This window comes from Sorex araneus, chromosome 3, assembly GCF_027595985.1.
Source record: "Sorex araneus isolate mSorAra2 chromosome 3, mSorAra2.pri, whole genome shotgun sequence".
Taxonomy (NCBI): Eukaryota; Metazoa; Chordata; class Mammalia; order Eulipotyphla; family Soricidae; genus Sorex; species Sorex araneus.
In genome coordinates, this window is record NC_073304.1 from 228,090,399 (window position 1) to 228,116,302 (window position 25,904).

Consider the following 25,904-nt stretch of genomic DNA (forward strand, 5'->3'; position numbering starts at 1 on the left):
TGCTTGGTAATCGCTACCTTTTAACTGGGGTGTTCAGATCATTTCCACTCCACCGGTCGGATTCTTCCTCTGTTTCTCTTCGTCTCGTCTGTCTGTTGATTTCCGGCTCCCCCGCCCCACCTTCCTTTCGACTGCCGGGCTTCCTGACTCCATCACTGACCCTCCAGCTGTCACTAATACCTTGGCGGTCGTTGCGGCTGCTTCAGTTTGGCATACCCGGTTTAAACGTGTCATGCTCTAGAACACGACGCTCTGTGATATTCTGCGAGAAGAATCTCGCTCCTGTGTCCTGCTCACCCCTTTGTGCTCTTCATTCACACGTTGGCTTTTCATTTACTAAACCACACGACGTTGGTTTTGTTTTTATTCAGACGTTGGTGCTTCTGGAAAGCCAGAGAGATGATCTTTCCCACGTGATTCCTACTCCCAGTGCCCTCATTCTTGGCTTCCCTGCATTTTGCATTTGTTTGGGAGCTAAGGGCAGCGCTGCCTGGGGTGTACTCTGGTCTCAGTGCTCCTTGCTACTCAGGGATCAAGTGTTTCTTGGGTCACCTCAGGCTCCCTCATTCAGGCCAAGTCTTGTTAACTCTTCCACCCCCTCTACCCCCACCCCCCAGTGATTAAACAATGTTGTTTCTCTTTCTTGATTTCCCTTCTCGGGAAACCTGTTGTCATCCTTGATTTTGTTTCTCAGGAAAATAGCCTCCCCGCCCACTACCGGGTACTTAGAGTTGCTGTTCTTTGTCGCTAGCCCTGGGGTGAGTTATTTGATGATGTTGTTTTGTTTCTTGTGTTTAGATTTACTTGAGTTCTTGGGTCTGTAGATTTATGCTTTTCATGAAATCTTAAAAGCTGCTGGCCACTATTTCTTGGAATGCTTTTCTGACCCCGTCTCTGTCTTTCTCTTTTACTTTAGCTCTTTACACAATCAGTCATCACTGTCATCCCGTTGCTCATCGATTTGCTCGAGCGGGCACCAGTAACGTCTCCATGGTGAGACTTGTTGTTACTGTTTTGGGCATATCAAATACACCACAGGGAGCTTGTCAGGCTCTGCCGTGTGGACGGGATACTCTCGGTAGCTTGCCGGGCTCTCTGAGAGGAGCGGAGGAATCGAACCTGGATTGACCACTGCAAGGCAAACACCCTACCCACTGTGCTATCGATGTCGGTTACTAAAAGTTTTCCTCTGTTATCTAATTTTCTTTCTATGCTGTGTCTTGATTTTCACTGCTTGATCTTCTCACCAGTCTTCAGCAATTTTTTTTTGTGGCTAGGTGCACATGCAGTGGTGCTCAAAGCTTACTCCTGGCTCTGTGCTCAGGAATCAACCCTGGCGGGCTCTGGGGACCCTCCGTGATGCCAGGGATGAAACCCAGGTTGGCCTCCTTTAAGGTAGGACCCTTATCCATGATGCTCTCTCTGGCCTCTTTGTGGTCTGCCTCATACCCTGCGATTGTATTTTCAATCTCACACAGTATAGTTTTTCTACAAAAATCCTTTCCCTGCAGCTTCATCGTGGCAGCGATTTGGCTTCATCACTCAGCGTGGCAGCGATTTGGCTTCATCACAAGCCCTTTACTCTCTGCTCTCTGTCTCACTCCCACTGGCCCCGGGTCTTGCCCTTCCCCCGGCTTTTATAGCGTCTCCTTTTCTTACTCATTTGCTGGATTTTCTTACTTTTATTTTCCTTTCCCAATCTGTCTCATCTCTCTGTGCTCCAGCGTCACTTTCTACGTTCCTGATTCCTAGTAAGGATTTTCTCCGTTACGCAGTATTATCCCCATAATGCTCCTTGGTACTTTGGGATTAATATAAATTGTTCACATCAACACGAATCCAGTGTTTTTGTCCCTTGCTAGACTCTAGCGCTCTCTCTCTCTCTTTTTATTGAATCACTGTGAGATATAGTTACAGAGCTTTCATGTTTGAGCTTCAACCATGATCAAACACCCATCCCTCCACCAGTGCACATTCTCCACCACCAATGTCCCCAGTGTCCCTCCCCCCACCCCAGTCCTCACCCTGCCTTTATGGGGGAAATTGTCTGCCATAAAGGCTCTCTTGGTGCACAAACTTGATGTGACCAATTCTGTTTTGTTTTCTCAAGCCCTTGTGCAGAATGGGTACTCAGCCTCCATGGTAAACCGACTAAGGAATACCACGTGATAGATTAGCAGATGATTTACTGTTAATCCCATGTAATCACTGGAGGCCGGTGAAAAGTCTAGCATATGGTCTGAAAAGATGGTCAGTAGAATATGAGTCATATAAATAAAGATGGTGTTTGGGGGTTGGAGCGACGGCTTCAAAGGCTGGAACACAAACCTTATCTATGGCGGCCCAGGTTCGATCCCCAGCACGCGTGTGGCCCCTGAGCATTGTTGGGATTGACCCCCAAGAATGAGCCAGGAGTAGCCTCTGACACTGCTGGGTGTGGCCTCAAGTAAAAACAAATAAAATTCATTCGTATCCTCAAACCAACAGGATTTCAGATAACGCACTTTTTTGTTTTCATTTTTTAAAAAAATTTTATTTTAATGAATCATTATGAAATACAGTTAGACCTACACACTTTTGTGATTATGTTTCAGTCATACATGGTCAAACACCCATCCTCCCACCAGTGCCCATTCTCCACCCCCAGTGTTCCCAGTGTCCCTCCCGCCACCTCCACCCCTTCCCATGTTCTGCCTCTGGGGCTGACACCTTCCCTCTTTCTCGCTCCTTTGGGGTGTTGTAGTTTGCAATACAGGTACTGAGAGGCCATCATGTTTGGTCCGCAGTCCACTTTGAGCATCTACCATCCTGAGCGAGCCTCCAGCCATCACTTACTTGGTGGTCCCTTCTCTATCCCAGCTGCCTTTTCCCCCAGCACGTGAGACTGGCTTCCAAGTCGTGGTGTGATCCTCCTGACTCTTACCGCTACTGTCCTCAGGTGTTAGTCTCCTATTATGAGGTAACACACTTTTATGCACTTTAATCAGCAGTCTTTTTATACAGCCATTGCAATGGTTGTATATGTCATAAATATAAAACTTGATCCTATTCATCTTCCCCTTGAAATAATTAAAAACATACTATTGGTGATTTGCTTTTTTCGTGGAAATTATAATTATAAGGATGGAAATACAGATACTTTGCAATATCAAATGTAAATGTATCTTATTATAATATGTAAACATTTTATCTACATGTGTTCTAAATATGTACATTGAGGTTTGTATGTATGTATATGTATATTTTTATATAGATATTCTTTTTTTTTCCTTTTGGGTCACACCCGGCGATGCACAGGGGTTACTCCTGGCTCTGCACTCAGGAATCACCCCTGGCGGTGCTCAGGGGACCATGTGGGATGCTGGGAATCGAATCTGGGTCGGCCGCGTGCAAGGCAAACGCCCTCCCCGCTGTGCTATCGCTCCAGCCCCTTATATGAATAGTCTTAAATATTCTCAGTGACGTTTGTATAAAAATAAAAAGAAAAGGCGCGCAGGCGGCGAGGCAGGCGAAGGAAGGAAGAAGGCCAAACTGGTTGCTCGATCGGTTTATTTCATGTCCATCTCCATTCTCCTCTGATTCTCCTCCTGCTTCTTTCTCCCCCATCCTACTTCATTCTCTCTCTCTCTGCCTCTCTCCCGGCTCTCGGTCTCTCTCTCAATCTGTGGATCTGGCCCCCGTGGATCTGGCCCTGTGGATCTGGCCCCCATGGATCTGGCTCCCATGGATCTGGCCCCGGTGGATCTGGCGCCGTGGATCTGGCCCTGTGGATCTCGCCGTGGATCTGGCCCCCAACCCACTCTTCCAGCCTAGTTAAATCTCCACCGCATGAGGGGGTTGGGGCATACACATAGGTGTGGTCAGCAATAGGGTAAGGTTCTTTTCCCTCAGGGGATGCTTCTCCTAGGACTAAATTCTCTTTCAGCAGGAGGATCCACCCAAGGGCAGAGTCCCATGAATGTGTTTCTCTTCTCCTCAGCCAGCAAATATATAAGAATTCATAATATTAATTATTTTGTATGGACACAATAAGAGATGCATTAAAGCTTATAGAATTGCTCTCCTGGGGCCATCTCAATCTCAGACTACAGTGCTCAGGCCAGATCAGTCTTTCCTATCCCTGGCAGGGTCCCAGTCTCATAATTACTATTGGATCATGACAGCATTTGTCTATGATCAAGCTCTTAACTTATAGTTAAGAATTAGGCACTTTGGCCAGGCCCATCTCGATGCCAGGGTAGCACATAACTCACCGCTTGCCCTGGATCCTTCCCGTCCCACGTCGGGGACCCTACTTTGGGGTGCTAGGAACTGAGGGCAACTGAGGCTTAAGTGGAGAGAGCAGATGCCCAGGAGGGAATATCGAGGCCAATTAAGTCTTAAGTTATAAAAACATAATATTGTCTTCTTGTGTCTATACAAAAAAGACATAGCTTTAAAATAAATTATTCAAAAGGCATAAAGAGGAGAGAAAGGCAATGTTATAATATTCAGTGTCCTAGGAAGTTCTGACCTTACCAATTAACAGAGTTTGATTAAGGGAAGAGCAGATAAACTGGTAGAATTGGTTACAGATAAAAGAATGGGAGTGACTCGGGAGCACTTTGATGGGTGTGACTGATAAACCTAAGCTCCTAGTGGCAAGGGGGAAAGGACAAACCAATGATATCCAACAACGTTTTCTTACCAAAGTGATAGATATCCTTGATGACAGTTTTCTGTTTCACTCTAGACAAATGCATTTCTCTGGTGCTCGTGTGCTCGTAGAGTTGCTGCTCGTGCCGCTGTCTAGCTCTGGTCACCCGAAGGCGGTAGAGCCTGTCGCCTGTGTGGATCCTGACTTCTCACTGGTGTTCACTGCTTGCTGAACGGTTTAGCTTTCCGTTCTCTGCAGGAGGTTTGATCTGTCAACACTGCCCTGCACGGGTCAGTCATCCTAGGGGTCTAGCCTCAGGTCAGTGGCTGCAGTTTGGGGCCCGCTTTGGGGCCCCACGGTGCTGAGTTGGTCCCAGGGTTGCTCTCAGCTGTGCTCGTGGGATCGTGTGGTGTCAGGATTGAACTCAGGCTCCTCCGTGTGCTTCTCAGGCCCTCAGTCATGATTTAATTTTTTTTTTAAAGCGACTATTTGTTTAGATTTAAAGAAATATGATGATGTAGTGGAACCACTTTGGACTTTGAAGTCAGATGAACTGGTTTAATTTCTTGTTCTGCCACGTACACGGTGAACCTGGCAAATCATTCACCTCTTCCAAATTTCATCCTTTTCTTTTGTGCAAAGAGGTGACTAACTTTTTTATTGTTATAGGACGAAATGAGATAATATAGTATATGAAGTGCTCTAAACTGTAATGAGCGTGTAAGCTCAGTAATTGCACTTCATCATCTACAAAGAGATTTAAAAATTGCAGTTCCACATGTTATGGTTTGTAGTAATATTCACTTAAAGAACTGGATGGTGCTTACTGTGTCCTTAAAACACATTTCACATAATTTGGAAGTAATTTATGATAAGCAGAAAAACTTCAGTGATGGATACTCCATTTATACTTGGTAAATAAAGAGAACATTTGCCTACTTAAATTTTGATCTGCTTGTGCCAGTGATGAATGTAAGTGAGGTTTTTTTTTTATTTTTTTTTCTGGCCTCTTTGAAATATTGAACTGCCCAGGGACACGGCATGGATGATGTTTTGAAGGAAATAAATATTTCAGCTTCACATTTCAGCCTTTCTTCTTTACTCCTTTGATCTGACTTTGGTTTACTTAGCATTCTGCCTGAGTGACCTCACGCTGCCTTCTCCCTCTCCCTAGCAACAAGAAGTGGTCCTGCTCCTACTTCAAAACATGGGGCTGTGTCATTTTACCGGATGAACACATGCTTCCTTATTACTGAGACAGTATTATATAAGGTGGATTGGTGGCTGTGTGTGTATCTTTGCGTTATGATGTATAATTTACACATAGAACCTCTAGTTAGGTTTTGAAAGAGGAAACTATGAGATTTGATATTTATCTTAAAGTTAAAATAATTCTAAGAATTTTATTTTATTTTATTTTGCTTTTTGGGTCACACCTGGTGATGCACAGGGGTTACTCCTGGCTTTGTTCTCAGGAATTACTCCTGGTGGTGCTCAGGGACCATGTAGGATGCTGGGAATAGAACCCAGGTCGGCCACATGCAAAGCAAACACCCTACCCGCTGTACTATCGCTCCAGCCCCTTGAAAGAATTTTAAAGGAACTTTTCTTCACTATAAACTGAACTGTTCAATCTTGGTAGGTCAAACTTTGCTGAGATAGAGGTCTTTAACATGACGATTACATAAGCCTTTAAGCTCCTTATTTCATTAAATTAACCAATATTGCTTTATTTTCGACCTTACACACATTCCTATACCGACTCCTACTGACTCCTTCCATTTCTGAATCCCCGTAACATAGAGTGCTTGGTGTCACGTCCCATCTGATCGAGCCCTGGCATTTTCTGGTGCCCCGTGAACCAGACTATAATTTCTCTGAGGCAAGACCCCTTTCTTACTCCCACCCGAGGTGTCTGGCCGCCTCAGGCGCTGCTGGGACCTCCTTCAGCCCTCAGGTGTGACCAGGCTGTTACTAAACATGAAAGCTGGAAGACTGCAACCAGGTTCAACAAGATTCAGACCTAGTTCATCTCTAAGGCTTCACGGCCGACTTGGGAATGGCTGGAGACGATTCCTGGTTCTGTTCATTGCTCACCTGCTTCATCCAGTCAGGATTCTGTGAGACTGGAGTGTGAGCCTGGGGGCCAGGTTCTCTGGCTCTCTGGTGGAACCTAATTTACTTACTCGACACAGCAAGAGAAAGATCTCTAGGTGCCGCTGGATCTGAGAGGTGCCTTGTCAAGGCCTGACTGCCGTGCGCCTGCCATGGAATCAGCCCTGTCCTGTTTGAGCCGGGGTCTTCGTCTGCCCAAACGCTCTGGCCTGCCGGCTTCTTTGGCATTTCTTTGTTCTACCATTTCTGCTTTTTTGCTTCAAACCCGCTCAACCCTAAGGCGTCTTGGAAGGTTGTGCTGCCACAGTGGGATGGGGACTCCTGTGGTGGAACCTCCACACCCACCAGCTCCTGCTGTCTCTTCAGACCTCTGTCTTTTTCCTTTGCTCGAGGTTCTGGTTCTGACTCTACTAGTGCCCAGAGCACTTTCCAGATCTATTCCATCAACCTCAAGGAGATCAACATGAGGCCGCAGGTGTCCCAGGTGCTGCCCAGAGACGCAGGCAGGTGCATGTTTGTCAGTGTGCAGGTCGTTACAATGTGCCAGTCGACCTAAAGCTTACATTCGGTAGACTGGGAGCACCTGTAAGAGTGATTAGAGGCTGCCCCAAAAGCCTCCGTCCCTCTTGGAGAGCCCGGCAAGCTGTCAAGAATATCCTGCCCGCACAGAAGAGTCTGGCAAGCTACCCGTGGCGTACATGATATGCCAAAAACAGTAACAACAGCGGTCCTCATTCCCCTGACCCTGAAAGAGCCCCCAATACGCCATTGGGCTACACTAGCATGAGACAGGGCTGAATGGAGATGTTACTGGCGCCCAGTCAAGCAAATCAAAGAACAACAGGATGACAGTGATACAGTGATAAACTGGAGATGATACCTAACTTGATTAAAAACGGTGAGGACATCTTCCTTACTGTATACACTTAATTCTTTGGCCAACGTCATGAGGAAATCCTATCTGAGACCAGAGTTTCTTAAACAGCTTTCCTCTTTAACACAGGGCAGCGGCTAACATGAGGTAGGTTTTAACCAGTACTTAGTGAATTACTTCACAAAGGGCCGAAGGACTGTACTGTAAGCTCAAAATGTATTTTTCAAGGAGAAAGAAGAAGGGAAGCTCAAGTTTGCTTTGGCCATTTTGAATAGAGTTTTGTTATTTATCTTTTTTAAATTATTATTATTATTATTATTATTTAAAATTTTTATTTTATTGAATCACTGTGAAAATAGCCACAAAGCTTTCAGGTTTAAGTCTCAGTCATATAATGATCAAACCACCATCCCTCCACCAGTGCACATGTTCCACCACCAAGAACCCCAATATACCCCCCCCACACCCACCCCCCACCTGAGTGGCTAATGATCTTCACTTTATTCTCTCTATACTTTGATTACACTCAATATTTCAACAGAGAACTCACTGTTGTTATTTGGAATTTTCCCCCAACAATCAGGCCTGCTGAAAAGGCGGCATTTGATAATTTGTTTTCCATTGCTGAGAATGAAGATTATGAGAGCTCTTTGAGGCTGCGTGGTTTTGGATCTCCGATATCTTAGCTCAGCTCAAGGTCTAGATGCACTTCTATAAGAAGCATCTTAGTTTGGCCGCTGGGTGCCAAAATGGGTTAGTAGACCTCCTGGATCATAGTCTTTAAGGAGCAGAGGGGCCGTTTCGTGCATGCGCGGCTGCTCTGGATCTCACCTGGGCGGAGAGCGTGCTGGTAACACCTCCATCCCATGATCTCCTGCGCGCCATGTCACCGCAAACTCATACCTCTGGGTTGTGAGTTCTAGAAGATGGCGGACGCCACGTGGGCGCCACTCCTGCCGCTGCTGCCGCTGCTATCTCGACCCTGTAGAAAGAAAGGGCCGGGAGAGAAAACCCTTTCCCCTCCCCGGGCGGCATGGGGTTGTAGCTCAGCTCACAGTCTAGATGCATTTCTATAAGAAGCTGCTGGGTGCCAAAATGGGTCGAGTTTTGTTATTTATCTTTAGAATCACCTTTTTTTTTTCTTTCTGGGTCACACCCGGCGATGCACAGGGCTTACTCCTGGCTCATGCATTCAGGAATTACTCCTGGCGGTATGGGATGCTGGGAATTGGACCCGGGTCAGCCGAGTGCAAGGCAAACGCCCTACCCGCTGTGCTATCTCTCCAGCCCCTTTAGAATCACCCTTAAAAAACCCTCTAATATATTACAAAAGATCTATTTTGACTTTTTAAGATTGTATTGTATTTGGCTTTTGGAGATTGTACTGTTATCTTAAATAATCCTGCTCCAGACTAAGGATAAATATCTGTTCTCATATACTTTGAATGGATTAGCACCAGGATGACCCACACTCCGTGTCAAAAGCGTCTTAGCTGGCAAAGATAGGAGCATGCAGAAATATTTGCTAGGCCTTGTGACTGCCACTGAATGTCCTGTTATGCATGGAACTGGCATTCTTCATGACTCTCGCTCCCTGAAGTCCTGAACACTGGCTTATTTTTCTCTTCCTTCGCACAGCTCTTTCCCATATTGCCTTCTTAGGAACTGACCTTTGAGACAAAGGGAAACTCTGTTTGCTCCTTTCTTTTCTAAGCCTTCACAATCTTTGGAATTTTGTCAAATGCGTTTTCAGGATCTATTGATGATTGTTTGATTTGAATCTTTTATTCTGTTCATTTATTGCAAGTATTGATTTGCATATATTTAGCCCTCATCCTTGTATCTCATGGGCGAATTCCATTTAATCACTGTGTTTGATCCTTCCTCATAGTGTTGAATTTTGTTCGCTAATATCTTCATGTGAATTTTTTCTCCTATATTTTTTCACATAGATATTGGACTAGATTTTTCTTGAGTTGCCCCTATCTCGTTAGCAGGGTAATTTGGCTTCAAAGTTTAGTTTTCAAGTACTCTCTTCTTCAGATTTTTAAAAATATTTGAGCAGGATTAGAGCTAATCCTTCTTTAAATGTTTCTTAGAATTTTCTAGTAAGACCAACTGGTCCTCAAGCAAGGTGGCCATTTACTACCTGTATTGCAAACCACAACACCCAAAAGGAGAGAGAGTGAGTGAAAGAGAATGTGCCTGCCACAGAGGGAGGCGGGGAGTAGGGTGGGGGTGGCGGGAGGGGGAGGGATAATGGTAACCTTGTTGGTGGAGACTGGGAACTGGTGGAGGAATAAGTCCTCGACCATTGTATGAAACATAATCATGAAAGTTTCTAAGTCTGTAACTGTATCTCATGGTGATTCATTAAAAAAATAATAAAATAAGATAAAAAGATAAATTTTAAAAGAAAATAGAAAACAAATGCACCTCAAACCAAAAGGAAAAAAAAAGACCATCTGGTCCCGAGTCTTTCTTTGCTGGGAGGTTTCTGATTACTGATTCCGTCTCCCTGCTATCTGGGGAACTCCTATGTACACGCTGCTCTCGGGCAAGGCTGCCGCTGGGTTTGCTGATCAAATGGGGTCTTCAGCTGTCCCCACAGTTTGGTGGGGCTAGAGACGGCGCTTTGCCTGGGCACGGGCCCTCCCCCAGTGGGCGGAGCCTCAGGCGATGTTGTGCTCTGTGATTGGTGGAGCCGCTGGCAGGGTTCCCACTGGGAGAGAGAATGGATGGTCTGAGTTTAGCAGGTAGTCACTGTAGCTTAGCAACCGCCTACCAAAATCAAGTGAATAAAACTGTAGATCCCGTATGGAACGTGACTCAGTGATAGATTGCACGCTTCACATGTGTAAGACTGTAGGCTCAACTCCCCGATGTGGTAGCATTTGTACATACGCACATATACATATATAGACCATGTAAAATGTATAATAAAACTAGATATGCAAATTAAATACATGTATGATCCTGTTCATAGGAACATAACAACATCTGGATTCCTACAATGGATTCTCCACAATGGGTCAAAGTTACGTAATTTATGCAGAAGCAGGAAAATATGGTCCATTTATTCTTAGAAAAAATACTCCCAAAGGATGAATTAGTTGCTAGAATTACACTGTATCACTGCACTGTCATCCCACTGCTCATTGATTTGCTCGAGCGGGCACCAGTAACGTCTCCATTGTGAGACTTGTTGTTACTGTTTTTGGCATATCCAATACGCCATGGGGAGCTTGCCAGGCTCTGCCATGCGGATGGGATACTCTCGGTAGCTTGCCAGGCTCTCCAAGAGGGATGGAGGAATCGAACCTGGGTCTGCCGCATGCAAGGCAAACGTCCTGTCCCCTGTACTGGTGCAATCAGCATGTTCAGCTGTTGCTAGAATTCACAGGTAAAAAAGTTTACTTTAATTTATTTTGTTTGGGGCCAGACCCAGTGGGTTCAGGACTTACTCCTGTCTCTGTGCTGAGGGATCACTCCCGGGGTGCTGGGAGGATCCTTTGGGTGCTGGGATAAAGGGGGATTGTCGATTGGCCAGTGCAAGGCAGGGGCCCTCCCTGCTTTTACCTCTGGCCCAGCAGGTAAAAGTTTAAAGTAGCTACTATAATTATTTTCTGTAAGGTTAAGAAAAATTAGTAGTCATTAATGGAGAAGTTGGAAAGTTTAACAGAATAGTTTCTAAATGTACATTTGAAAAATTAAAACTACTGAAGACAGTGACTGAATAAGCGTATTAAAAGCTTCTTGAAGACCCTCAAAGACAAAACCACAGAGATTAACTTGAAAAAAAAATGTACTGGAAATAACCTACAGTTTTGTGATACATTAACAGCGTATAAAATATGTTTAACATGAGTCACAGTAGGGGGAGGAGTTAATAGAGCAGGGAAATACTTGAATGAATAACATCCAGAACGTGTTTGAGTTCACCAAGGGTAGAGTTGGACTGATGGAAGCGCAGCACAGCCTCGGAAGGGGCCGTGGGGAACCCCAGGCCCGCAGCGTTTTTCCCCTCCTGCCTGGCCCTCCCGGAGTGGGTGAAGGTGTTTAGGGGAGGGGTGAGGTCTCACATCTCGTCGTCATTTCCTGCATGGCTTGTATGTCTTCTGTGAAGAAGTACCTGTTCAGATGCCTCACCAGGGCCCGGCGTGATAGCACATCGGGGAGGGCATTTGCCTTGTAAGTGTCAGACCCAGGTTCAGTTCCCAGCATCCCAGATGGTTGCCCAACCACCACCAGGAGTAATTCCCTGAGCACAGAGCCAGGAGCATTGCTGGGTGTGACCTCCCCCTCTCCTGCCCCCCAAACAATAAAGCAGATGCCTCACCTGTACTTGAGTTCTGGTCTCTTTCTTACCTTTTTTTTTTTTTTTAATTTTATTGAATCACTGTGAGATAGTAAGCTTGTAAGCTTTCATGTTTGGGTTACAATCACACAATGATCAAACACCCATTCCCCCCACCAGTGCACATTCCCCACCACCAATATCCCCAGTATACCCCCACCCCGCCTTTCCCACCCTCCCTGACCATGCAAGTGGAAGCAAATATAAACAAATGGGACTACATCAAACTAAGAAGCTTCTTTGTTACTTGTAAGAGTTCTTATATACTCTGGGTGTATTTCTCTAGGCACTCGACTTACAGACTGTCTTCTCTCATTCTGTAAGATCGTCTTTTCACCCTTCCATGATCCCCCTAACAGCCCAAATGACATCTCAGAAAGCTTAGAATCCCAAGGATTTACTTTTGCATTTTCTTCCATGAGTTATTTTTCAGTTTTGTTCTTAACTTAGCGATGAGGCTCGTGTTTGAGTTGCGTTTGTATGTGTTGCAACAATGTTGCAATTTTACCGGCGAGTCAGAGGCACTTTACTCGCGGAAGAAATATACATTTTTGGGGGAGGATCACAGGACTGCCTCCGGAGGTTTTGTGTTATGGCCTGCCGGAGAGCAGCCTGTTCAACCTCCTTTTATTTATTAAGTTAACATACAAACCAATCATATTCAGCCACATAGGCGAATATGCAAATCAACTAATGGAAACAGTAACCGCCATTTAAAGTTACAGTAACCAAAACATAAACCGTTTACATCCAGGCCTAGCTAGGCCTGAGATTATGGGATGTTGTATACCAACAGTATGTACTGTTATAAGGAAACCACGGGGCTTGACTCTTTCGCACGTGAATATTCAGTTATTTCACCAACATTTGTTGTAAAAACTCTCCTTTCCCCATGCAGTTGGCTCAGCGCCCTTGTTAAAAATCAATTGGTCATCCATATAAAAGACTTTATTCCGGAATCCCTGTCCAATTCCGTAGACTTCCATGTGTCTCTCCCCGGGCCGGTAGCACGTTGGCGTGATTTCTGTGTGTCTGTGATGAGTTTTGAAACTGGGAAATGCGAGTCTCCAACTTGGTTGGTTTTTGAGATTGTCTTGTCTGTTCTCATCCTTTTACATTTCCTGATGAATTTTGAGGATCAGTGCACCAATTTCTGCAGACACATTCCCTGGGATTTTGATGGAGATGGTGTTGAGTCTGCAGATCAGCTTGGGCACTGCCATCTCTTTCCGCTGTTATGACCAACGCAGGGCCAGAGAGATGGAAACCCTGATTGTAAGGACTTGCCTCGCATGGGGCCAGCCCACGTTCAGTGCCTTGGTTCAACATCGCTTTGGTGTGCCCCAACCCACCGCCCACAGAAAAAAAATAAACACAAGGCCAATTTTAATTTCTAATTTGCTGAGGTTTTTTTTTCCTGAGTGTTGAAGTGCCAGATGTTTAGATGTATGTGTCCACAGCATTTACCATTTTTATTTTTTGTTTTGGGACCACACCTAACAGTGTGTGGGGACTAACCCCAGTGCCATGCTGGAGGGTTGCTTAGGAAACCAGGTGATGCTCAGGAGACCATGTGTTGCCAGGGGTCGAACCCTGAACTTTCGCCTGCCCATCATGGAGTCAGTTCACTGAGCTATCTTTCTGGCCTGCGTTTACCCGTTTTTATTTTTATTTTTTTAAATCAGAGTTTCGAAGAGATGACTGTCCTAGTAGTCAGGTGAAGAAGAGGCCAAAGACGTTAATTTACTCTTTTTTAGTGTGAGGTATCATTTTTAGTACCTTCCAAGTCATAAGTCCGAGATGCATCCCAGCGTTTTTGATGGACTTGCTCTAAATCAATTTAAGTACCAGTCAGCAGCCGTGAACACAGATGACTTGAAGGGCGTGTTTGCCAGCCCAGCTGGAAGGGGAACGGAGACTCTTGTAGCTGTTTTCTGGACTTGTTTGAAGTGTTTTGTTTTGTTTTGTTTTTCTTGGAGTTTCCAGTGGAGAAGCCAATCTGGCAGCGAATGAAGTATACTGTAATGGGAAGCCATATAAATATATGTTGGAGCACTGCCATCATTATTAAGAGCGCTGGGAGAGAAATGTGCAAAGGGAAGATTTTCAAATTAAGGTTGGCCTGTATATATAAATGTTAACTTGGAAAGCTCAAGAAATACTGACTTGTGGTCCATTAGTCCCCTGCGTTTTATTGCCTTTTTAGAATAATCATGTACTTCAGAACATCCTTTAATCTGAGCTGGCTTGTAGTTCTAGGAGAATACAGTTTCTTTCCCTTTTTTTTTCTTTTTTATATGCAGAAGAAGAAAATTTACTGCATTTTATAAATAAATTGGAGCTGAAAAGCAAATTTTCTTTCCACCTTTTTATCTTCATGGCGGCCAGCTTTAAGGCATTTGAGTGATGCATTTCTTCTCCGCCTCACAACTAGTTCCACTGGGGGAGAAAGATCTTCAAAGTCACTTTTTTTTTTCCTTTTACTTCTTACAAAACACACGATTTGGATTCACTGTCAAAAGGAATTCTGCTCTTAAGTTAGTTAACTGCACTTTTTCTTGTTCCCAAAAACTCACAGTCTTTGGCTTTTTTTTTTTCCTATGACTTAAATAGAAATTCGGATGGGTCCCTCATTAAAATGATTATCATCTCTTTATTTAAATTGAGACGGATATTCCACTATAATAAGAACTAAGATGCCTAAACAGTGAAGCTCGGGGCACCTGTCATAGACTTACTGTGTCAGAACACTGGTAGATGCTTCACGAGGCCAGCTTTGATACTCTGCCTCAGTTCTAAGGCGCTCAGCAGAGAGTGTTGGTCAGAAACTGGCAGGTTTCACATACCTCCCTGTGCTCATGGGAACATAAAACACAGATTGTGAGGGCCAGGGAGACGCCTCAAATGGGTGGAGGCTTGCATTTGCCCCAGCTCCCGTCCCCAGCGCTCCCTGCTGTTGCCTGCTCGCTCCTGGCACTGCCGGGATTGACCACTGGGCACAGCTGGGCTGGAAGTCACCAGGCCCCGGGCACCTCTTGGCAGGTCCCCTCCAAAAAGGAGAACATTTATAACTACCATATATATACATGTACATATACATGTACATGTACATATACATATACATCTGTCACTGTCATCCTGTTGTTCATCGATTTGCTCGAGCGGGCACCAGTAATGTCTCCATCGTGAGACTTGTTGTTACTGTTTTTGGCATATCGAATATGCCACGGGTAGCTTGCCAGGCTCTGCTGTGTGAGCGAGATACTCTCGGTAGCTTGCTGGGCTCTCCGAGAGGGGCGGAGGAATCGAACCTGGGTAGGCTGTGTGCAAGGCAAACACCCTACCCGCTGTGCTATCTCTCCAGCTTATATATATATGTATTTATATATTTATATATATAAAATATATATGTATATACATTTTTGTAAAGCAGGGTTTAAAAATATGAGCTATTTTGAGCTGTATGCCTAACTGCACAGGTTTTATTTTTATATTTTTAACGTACTTCTAAGATATATCTAACTATGGCTTAATTGTGATTTTGGTTTTTGTAGTCCTAAGTTTGTGGCAGCAACTTATTTCCGCCCCCCCCCTTGATAGCGCTTCCTTATGGGACGCAATGCTCTAAAGCTCCCACATGTTGTCCGATGTCGTTTCTTTCTTACTTAGACAACAACTGACCCAGCAGAATAACGGAAGCTTGGAAAAATTATAGCCCTAATTGTGACACAGTCTGATAAAGTGCCTATAGGGGATCCCCTTCCCCCCCCCACACACAAATTGAAGAGGAACCTAGGCTGACTGTCACCGCACTCTATAGAGCATGGAAGGGGCTCTTGGCCCTGCTGTCCCTGACCCCCAGGACGTCCCTGCGACGTCCTCAGAGCCTCATCACAGATTCCTGTGGAGGGAGCATGCCAGGCCTGCCATCGGCACCACCAGTTGGCCGGACCCGTCCCGCCGGAGCGAAGCCCCTCCACCGTGGATGCTCAGCGTCTGCCCGCTCGGGGGAGGGCACTTGCCACGTGGGCGCCATGGCACCGTCGTTGGAGAAACGTCTTTCCTCCGTCACGACGGTTCTCTGAAATTTGGCCTGAGTTAAACTGCCCCCCGGCCCCCACAGCTTCAGAGCTACAGCGAGCCCTGAACACGCAGTGTTGCGTATTTGAGTATTTCCCCTGTGGGGATGCTCATCTTTCCTGCGGTATCTCTGTTCACGGGAATTCTTTCTACGAAAGTCCTGCGGGCCAGGTAGCTTATAAATCATTCTGGTTTATTATTCCTCTAATCTTTGGAAGCCGGGACAGTCACGCACCAGGACGCCAGCGTGGTCACCTTCCGGTCCAGACCCCCTCCTGGTTCCTGTCCGGCGTCTCTGTGTGCGTCTGCGGGGAGAGCTCTCCTCTGGCTCGGGGCGCGCGTGTTCAGACTTGGGAAGGTGGCCGCGTGAGGCCAGGAACACAGCTGAAGTCGGCATGTGAATGGACGCTGGGGGTGGCCAGCCAGCCTGGACCCCCAGGCTGACCTGCTTCTCCTCTGTGGCCTTGGACGGAGTCACTAAGTCAAGGTTCTTGTTTCGCTAGGACAAGGGATGCAGTGACGTTCTGGTACACGTCTGCTGAGAGAATAAAGGAGAGGGCACGTGTGAAGGTAGCTGCCCTCCCGTGCCCAGCACCTGTCCCAGGTGGTCCCAAGCTAACACAGCCTACCGCCCCCTGCAGGACCGGAGAGCCCCTAAAACTCGGCCTGCTTTCAGGGAGCAAACAGAACTTGACCCCAATTGCTCCGAAGGCTACTTTGACATCCTCCCCCAAATCTCCATTACTAAACTTAGACAGTGAAAAGCTAGCATATGTTTTCTAAAAGCGTACAAAGATCTCTCTAGAGAAGGGAACACCAAGTAGAGGATGTTAGGAGGACCCATTCAGGTTGAAAGATACATGCCGAAAGTAGCTCATAGACTGAACATGAAGGCCACTCGATACCTCTATTGCAAGCCACAACACCCAAAAGGAGAGCGAACAAAAGGGAATGCCCTGCCACAGAGGCAGGGTGGGAGGGATACTGGGAACATTGATGGAGGAGAATGGGCACGGGTGGAGGGATGGGTAAACGATCACCGTATGACTGAAATGCAAACACGAAAGTTCATAAGTTTGTAACTGTACCTCATCGTGATTCACTAATAAAAAATTAAAAAAAAAGATCTCTCTCTCTCCCCTCCCCCCTTCATGCGCAGGTGTGTGTGTGTGTGTGTGTGTTTGTGTGTGTGTGTGTTATCCTTTGACTACTTTAATCCGAGGTATGAAGAAACGAGATGGTGCTAAGTTACCGCAGACCAGTCTACAGAGAGGAGACCAGCAGGGCAGCCTCAGACCGCCCCATTCTGTTGCTTCTCTCGTCCTGTAGGCGGGCACCTGATTCTGGGACGGCGTCTCGAGAGCCTTTCTGTTGGCATCTTGGATCTTTTAGAACCTGATGTGTAATCCCTGTAGGACACCATCCGCCTCCTTACAGTCTACTCCCCCGGACATTTGTCAAGGTGCACGGCTGATTGCTGCCTTCATCACCGTGGAAGAACCCCCGGCACCGTCACCAGTTCCGTGCTACTCGCGTGTCCCCCCAGAGCTGATATGCTTTGTCTGTCTAGCCCGACCTCCCTTGGACGTTGCATATAAATGGAATCGTGCCGTAGATTTCTCTGGTCTCCGGCTTCTTCCACTTACCGTGATGTTTTCCGGGTTCCTTCATGTTGTAGCGAGTATCGGAACTTTTTAAGGCTGTGCGGTACCCTTGGCATGACCGGATAGGCCCGTTCCTGCCACCGAAGGGCCGTGGTGACACTGAGCGTTCTAGGCTGGAGAACCTCCGAAAGTGGCCGTGACCTTAGCTGGCCACTCGCGTGTCCTCCCCTTTCCTCCAGAGACAAATAGTTTTATCGCCCAACTATTGAGACATGGAATTTTTTTCTTTGAAGTCCAAAGCTGAGTTTTATTTTAGAGCACTGTTGAGTTTAAAATCTTGATGGGGGATTGGTGGGGGAGATATTTACTAGTGACTTTGTAAACCACGGTTCTCAAAAGGTTATAACAAAGGAAGAAAAGACTGTGTCTTACCCCTCTAGGGAGAGAGAGGAGCAGCTGACGCGCGTGACGGACGCCCAGCGGCTACAGGCCCAGCAGGCGGACGCGGCCCTGGAGGAGTTCAGGCGGCAGGTGGAGCTGAACTCGGAGAAGGTCTACGCCCAGATGAAGGAGCAGGTGAGGAGCCTTAGTGCTAGGGGCTGTGCGTGCGGCCGAGGGCCCGGGCCGACTCCCGCCACCACTGTCCCCGTGACCCCTTTGCCGGCCCTTGCGCCTCCAACGACCCCGTTTCTCCTTTCCCAGCGCGGCTCCTGTGGGCCTCGAGGGCGCCTTCCTTGGTTTGACGGCTCCCACCGATGCGTGATCTCCTCCAGTAGTTCACTTGCCCCTTCTGGCGTATTTTACTCAGCATGAACATACCCCCCAACACACACACACACACACACACACACACACACACACACACACACACACATGCTTTTGTTTTATCTGTGTTATGGCAAAAAGGCAAAATGCCATCCTTTCTCGGAGCCCAGACCTTCTCCATCCGTCCTTTCTCGGAGCCCAGACCTTCTCCATCCGTCCTTTCTCGGAGCCCAGACCTTCTCCATCCGTCCTTTCTCGGAGCCCAGACCTTCTCCATCCGTCCTTTCTCGGAGCCCAGACCTTCTCCATCCGTCCTTTCTCGGGGCCCAGACCTTCTCCATCCGTCCTTTCTCGGGGCCCAGACCTTCTCCATCCGTCCTTTCTCGGGGCCCAGACCTTCTCCATCCGTCCTTTCTCGGGGCCCAGACCTTCTCCATCCGTCCTTTTTCGGGGCCCAGACCTTCTCCATCCGTCCTTTCTCGGGGCCCAGACCTCCTCCATCCGTCCTTTCTCGGGGCCCAGACCTCCTCCATCCGTCCTTTCTCGGGGCCCAGACCTCCTCCATCCGTCCTTTCTCGGGGCCCAGACCTCCTCCATCCGTCCTTTCTCGGAGCCCAGACCTCCTCCATCCGTCCTTTCTCGGGGCCCAGACCTCCTCCATCCGTCCTTTCTCGGGGCCCAGACCTCCTCCATCCGTCCTTTCTCGGGGCCCAGACCTCCTCCATCCGTCCTTTCTCGGGGCCCAGACCTCCTCCATCCGTCCTTTCTCGGGGCCCAGACCTCCTCCATCCGTCCTTTCTCGGGGCCCAGACCTCCTCCATCCGTCCTTTCTCGGGGCCCAGACCTCCTCCATCCGTCCTTTCTCGGGGCCCAGACCTCCTCCATCCGTCCTTTCTCGGGGCCCAGACCTCCTCCATCCGTCCTTTCTCGGGGCCCAGACCTTCTCCATCCGTCCTTTCTCGGAGCCCAGACCTTCTCCATCCGTCCTTTCTCGGAGCCCAGACCTTCTCCATCCCCTGCCTGTGCTGCCGCTTCTGCACTTGCTGGTCTGTCTGCACGCGCCCGACACTTGCGTCCTTGCATCCCTTGGCTGCTCTCGGGAGTGTCCTCGGGGCCATGGGTGTGCGGGTGTCTTTGCCAGTCAGTGTGTCTGGGCTCTCCAGAGAGACACGAGGCACGCCACACTTTTGGAAGTCCCCCCCCCCCCCACTAATCTCCATCTGTGCTTGCCTTGGCCCCTTCCTTTGTGCCTGTTGTAGCAGTGATAGGGCTTGGCACGCATGCCGGCTCTCTGGTGCTCGTACCAGTAGCTTTGGTGCTCACCTTGGACGCCCCATCTGGCCTCTCTGCGGGCTCCCCGGGCCACAGTGCTCGCCGAGGGTCATGCGCCTTCCAGGGCAGTGCCGGCACCTGTGCTGGCTGGGGGCTCACTGTTGGTTGCCCCAGTGCTCACCAGGCACTTGCCGGGGCTCACGTTTCCTGGCTCACACGGCTCTGAGGGGTGCCCACTGTGGGGCTGGCCCCTCGAGCTGCAGAAAAGGCTGACAGTCCCGGGCATCCCAGCTGGCACCACTGTGGGGATCTCTCCTGGCGCACACGGCGGCCCCGGGGATTGAAGTCATGCCCTGGTGTTGGTAGGGCAGACGCCCCATCCCACAGTGCTCCTCCCGCAGGCCCTGAGCCCCCGATCTGAGTCACAGCAGCAACATGCAACTTTCAGAGACTTTCATCCAAAGGGACTCTTCCTTGGGTTCGAGGATTCAGAAAGAGAAAGGGGCAGAGGGGCTCACCTGCGCACATTAGGGACTGCAGCCTCAGCCTGCCCCAGGGGGTCTCGGCTGGCAGGCCTGCCCTTGCCCTGCAGAGCTCTGATGGCAAAGGGGCTTCGAGCCCCCCGGTGCTCGGGCTCCACTGGGAGCATCTTCTGTTGGCTGTGAGCGCAGAGAGGTGGCGAGTGGCAGTGGCAGATGCGGGCTGCCTCCCTCCCTCCCTCCCTCCCTCCCTCCCTCCCTCCTTCCCTCCTTCCCTTCCTCCCTCCCTCCCTCCTTCCCTCCTTCCCTTCCTCCCTCCCTCCCTCCCTCCCTCCCTCCCTCCATCCCTCCTTCCCTTCCTCCCTCCCTCCCTCCCTCCCTCCCTTCTTCTATCCATCCCTCCCTCCTTCCCTCCTTCCCTCCCTCCTTCTCTCCCTCCCTCCCTCCTTCCCTCCCTCCCTCCCTCATGTTCCTGGGTTCACCCTTAAACACGGCCAGGCCTGAGGCACAGTCTGAGGTCCCTACCTCCAGATGCGGGAGGGGCAGGGAGGCCTCTCACCTGGAAATGTGGATCAGCCTCCAGACAGAACCGCACAGCCAGTTTCTACAGAACCAGGGGTCCGAGTCCCGCTTGTCCCCGGCCCCGTGCTGTGTGGTATTCTCCACCGGCCCTGCAGGATCCAGTTCCCGTACAAGTGGTTTTGTTTGTTTGTTTGTTTGTTTGTTTTTTTGGGGATTTAAATAAGAGATTCAGTTTACGAAACACTCAAGACAGTCATGACAAGCACCTCGTCACTGTCACGACGGCTTGGCAGTTAATCCTGCGAGCATACCCGGGAACATCACGAGCCAAATCAAGATGGGTGAGGCTTCATTTGGCCTCATTACTCACCTGAGTGCCACTTCTCTCTCATTCCACCACGTAGACATCCACTGTGACTTTTGTTCTGCTTCACAGACTTTCATGCCCCTAGCTAATATCCCTGCATATTACACGCCTTTGGAGGGGTGGGGGATATGCTCTCTTGGCTCAGAGTTAGGTCAGTGTACAGATTTTGTCCGTCTTATTTGCCCTTCAGCACACCTCTATCCTATCCTTGTCTACTAAGTGCGGTTCTTCCACACCGAATACATTTTATCCCGTAAATACGCCACATCCTAGCACCTCTCCTAGTCAGGGGTTTTCTTTCACAGAGTCTGATCTCCAGGCATGTCCGCCCTTCCTTCTGGTGGCGTTGGATTCTGTAGCTCTCTGGCAGCCGGAGCTTTGCTGCCCATCTCAGCCCTGGGCCACGGAGCCTTGGCGACTGTGCATTCTTGTTTCTTTTCATCCAGAGTCCCCCTTACGGTGACCTGCCGTGGGGTTCTGAGATTGGGGTTGGGGATCCACTCACTGCCTGGGGCAGCAGCTTGATCTCCAGGTAGTGGAGACTCAGTCCCTGCCGTGCTCCGTGGATGTCTGTCTCTTTCCCGTCTGCAGCCTTGAGAACCCAGGCCCAGGGGTGTGCCTTGGTCTAGTAAGTGACGGAGCAGCGGAGGAAACTCTCGCACTGACAGACTTAACTTTTGGTGGCACCTGGAAAACTGTGGAAAGAAGTTTAAGGTCTGCTATTTAGGAGCCTAACAATTGGGCATTTGAAAGTGGTATGATACATCAAACGAAATACTCCAGGATTACTGCACCACACTTGACAGGGTTCAAAATAGGAGGCAACCAATCTTAGAGGGAAATATATATACATACATAGATATATATATATGTATATATATATATTTAAAATGGGTAGCCTAGCTACCCATTTTCCAGTAGCTAGGCAGTCAGACCCAGAAACTGCTCCCCCCATCCCCCAGCACCGTGTAATCTCATCAAGGGCCAACATCCAGAGACTATAAAACCAAGCTACCGGAAGAGAGCGATGCAGAGTCTCTTGCCCCTGCACCTGGCTGTCTTCACCGGGGCCCCTCGGAGGGGGTAGGTTGAGTTTCCCTTCCCGCCCCGAGCAGAGCCCTGGTAGCCCAAGACCTCTAGAACCCAGCTACAGCCATGCTCAAGACTCCTCTCCACATGTTCAGAGAAGCCTCATGCATGAAGGAACCAGCAGAGGAACCCAGGTGTGCGGCACCCGGGGCTGAGACCTCCAAGCCTGCTCGGATTGGGATTGGGCCTCTTTTGTCCAGATCCCCCATTTTCCAGTAGCTAGGCGGTCACACCCAGAAACTGCCCTGGCACCGTGCAATCCCATCAATGGCCAAGATCCAGAGACTATAAAACCAAGGGTCCGGAAGCGTGGCATCTTATAGGCTAGTTCTCCCTCTTGGAAAACCTGGCAAGCTACCGAGAGAGTTTCCTGCCCGCATATGAGAGCCTGGCAAGGTTCCCATGGCATATTCATATGCCAAAACCAATAATGATGGGTCAGTGATGGGTCAGTGATGGGTCTCATTCCCCTGATCCTGAAAGAACCTCCAATGCAGCACCGTTGGACAGGACGAGTAAAGAGAGGCTTCTAAAATCTCAGGGCTAGGACGAATGGAGATGTTACTGAGACTGCTCGAGAAAATTGATGATCAATGGGATGATGGTGATGATGATGATATATATAACAGATATGTTACATATATATAAATATATATAAACATAAAACACACATATAAATATGTTTATGTGAAAACATATATAAATACATAAATATAAAATATATATATATAAAACACATACAAGGCTCAACCTTTAACATCACGTTAGTGATCTCTTATAGAGGGGCTCAATGGCCCCTGAGTGAAATACAACAATACTCACCCTCTTTCCTCTAAGGATACTTTTTTCCAGCATTCTCAGCAGATTTTGATAACAAAAAATATAGAATATATTATTTCGGTTCTGCTTTGGGGCAGAGATTGGGGTTTGGGATGGAAACATTCGAAATATGGTGCTGGGAAGGTGTCATGGTGGTGGGATTCGTGTTTGAATATCAAATGTAATCAAATATTGTGACCTACTTTATAAAATAAAAAAATAAAGAAAAAAGGAAAGTGCTGTCATGTGTCCACAGTCTTACGGGTTCCTGAGAAAAGTCCAGTATATGTCAGGCATCTTTTGCTTAATAAATGCATCTCTCGTGACTTATGACATGAGTTTCTGAGAAAAGTTCAGAATATGACAAGGCACCATTGGCTTAATAAGTGTATCTTTTGTGACTTACAGCATTATATTGATATCACAAGAAGTCATCTGTAAGTAGAGAGAAAAAATAAGCAAACAATATGGGGCTTGTGAAAACATTCTGTAGAACAAGAAAGCATTTGTATCCCAAGTCTCAGAGTAAAAGCGTACTTCTGAAAATGATCTGACATTGGGAAAAAAAATTTAGAGAAGTAGTGACCCTTACAAGAGGCTTGGTCTACATAGAAGCCACATAGTAAATGAAAGTAAAGCAGTGAAACCTCGTCCATTCTGGGCAAGGGATTGAATGACAGGACAAGAGTGAAAATCCTATAAATTTCTACAAGAATGAAACTAGCAAAGAATTAGAATGATCATTGTGCCATGTCTTAGAGTTTTAAGGGAGAAAGGTTTGGACCTAAATTTTACTTGTAATATTAATTTTTTAAAGTATTATAATAAGAATATATAATACATAGCACATATTTCTTTTCAAGAAAAATATTAAATGAACACCTCAAACAATCCATAGATGAAGCAATAGGTCTCTTTTATTGAATCACCATGAGCAACATTTACAAAGCTTTCATGTTTGAGTTTCAGTCATACAATGATCGAACACCCATCCCTCCACCAGTGCACATTCTCCACCTCCAGTGTCCCCAGCATCTTCCCACCACCACCATCCCACCCGTCCCCCTACCTCCATGGCAGACAGTTTCCCCCATACTCTCTCTCTCTCTACTTTGGGGCATCATGGTGTGCAATACAGATACTGAGAGGCCATCACGTTTGGTCCTTTATCTACTTTCAGCACACGTCTCCTATCCTGAGCAATCCCTCCGACCATCACAGACTTAGTGAGCCCTTCCCTATCCCAGCTGCCTTCTCCCCCTGCTCCTGAGGCAGGCTGCCAACCATGGAGCAATCTCCCTGGCCCTTATCTCTGCTGTCGCAAAAGGTCTCTCTTACGTGGGATCCCATCATGTGAAAAATATTAAGGATGAAGAAAGGGCAATGGAGTCCAAAAAGTAGAAATCAATTTAACTATTAAAATTAATGATTAGGTAGAATGTAGCTGTTTCCTGATTCTTAGAAGGTATATGTAGTAGAAAATATCAATTTAATAACAGCTTAAATAGAAATCCATAGATTTAAGGTCATATGGGTTATACTAGTTGTAATTTAGCATAGTGTAGTTGTGTATTTAACTGCATTGAACTGATGCAGATACGAGAGTGTGTCGGCGGGGGGGAGCACAGTGCACTATCAGGAATAGGCCCGTTCCCCAAAGCAAGGGAAATGCTGTTAGATAATTTTGAATCTGTAAACATCGACATTAACCCACTTAGCAAACTAGTGTATTTTTATAAAAATCTCGAGAGGGTAAAAGCAAAACCCTAGAGATTGCCAAAGGAGCAGAAGAAGAAATGAACAAAATGCCTCAAATCAGAGAGTATTTTAATAGTAATAAATGTTCACTGTATCACTGTCATCCCGTTGCTCATTGATTTGCTTGAGCGGGCACCAGTAATGTCTCTATTGTGAGACTTGTAGTTACTGTTTTTGGCATATTGAATACGCCACGGGATGCCAGGCTCTGCCGTGTGGGCAGGATGCCCTTGGTAGCTTGCCGGGCTCTCCAAGAGGGACAGAGGAATCAAACCCGGGTCAGTCACGTGCAAGGCAAACGCCCTACCTGCTGTGCTATCGATAATAAATGTTAATAGGTGAATATTTTTAGTAAAAAATGGATTTATTAGCTTTTCAGTATATGTATATGCTACTTATAAAAGATCCAACTAAAAATTCCTCAACTTCTAGTACAAGATGTTAGGAAAATTTTGGAAAAAGGCAAAGAGCCAAGTAAGGATATACTACTATCATACAAATTATCATCAATATGAACTAACTGGACAAAGAATGTATTTTTGCATGTAAAGGCAGTGATATATAACCAGATATGGAAGGTATTGGGAATCCATGAAAAATTCACCTCAAGTTGTCATTGGGGTATTTTAATATATTTTTGTACATCTTTGATAGACCAGGGAGACAAAACCCAATTCTCTCTCTGTCTCTCTGTCTCTCTGTCTCTCTCTCTCTTCCTCTGTCTCTGTCTCTCTCTGTCTGTCTCTGTCTCTGTCTGTCTGTCTGTCTGTCTCTGTCTCTCTGCATCTCTCTCTCTTTCCTTTTGGGCATTATGGTTTGCAATATAGGCATTGAAACATTATTGTGTTTGTCCCCTTACCTACTTCCAGTGCTCGGTTCTTGTCCAGAGTGATCACTTCCAGCTAGCTTTGTCACAGTGGTCCCTTCTCTATCCTAGCTGCCCTCCCTCCACCCACACTGGTGTCAAGGTTCCAACCATGAAAGCTTCAAGTCCTCCTGGCCCTGGTTTCCACTGCCCTTGGGCATTAGTCTCATACTATGTTTTTGTACATCCCATAAATGACTCCAGTCATTCTACACACATTAAATTCTTTTTTTTTCACACAAGGTTTTTTTTAATTAATTTTATAAAGTAGTTCACAATATCTCATTGCATTTAATATTTAA

At 47.2% G+C, this 25,904-nt stretch overlaps 1 protein-coding gene across 3 annotated transcripts in view; it reads left to right on the forward strand.

The window, feature by feature from the left end:
• Positions 1 to 25,904, forward strand: part of CEP112 (centrosomal protein 112) — a 463,550-nt gene that overhangs the window by 160,805 nt on the left and 276,841 nt on the right. For all 3 annotated transcript variants that reach the window (XM_055130431.1, XM_055130433.1, XM_055130432.1), the window contains exon 19: positions 18,107 to 18,242. In XM_055130431.1, the coding sequence (XP_054986406.1) occupies positions 18,107 to 18,242 (136 nt within the window). The remainder of the gene's footprint in view (positions 1 to 18,106; positions 18,243 to 25,904) is intronic.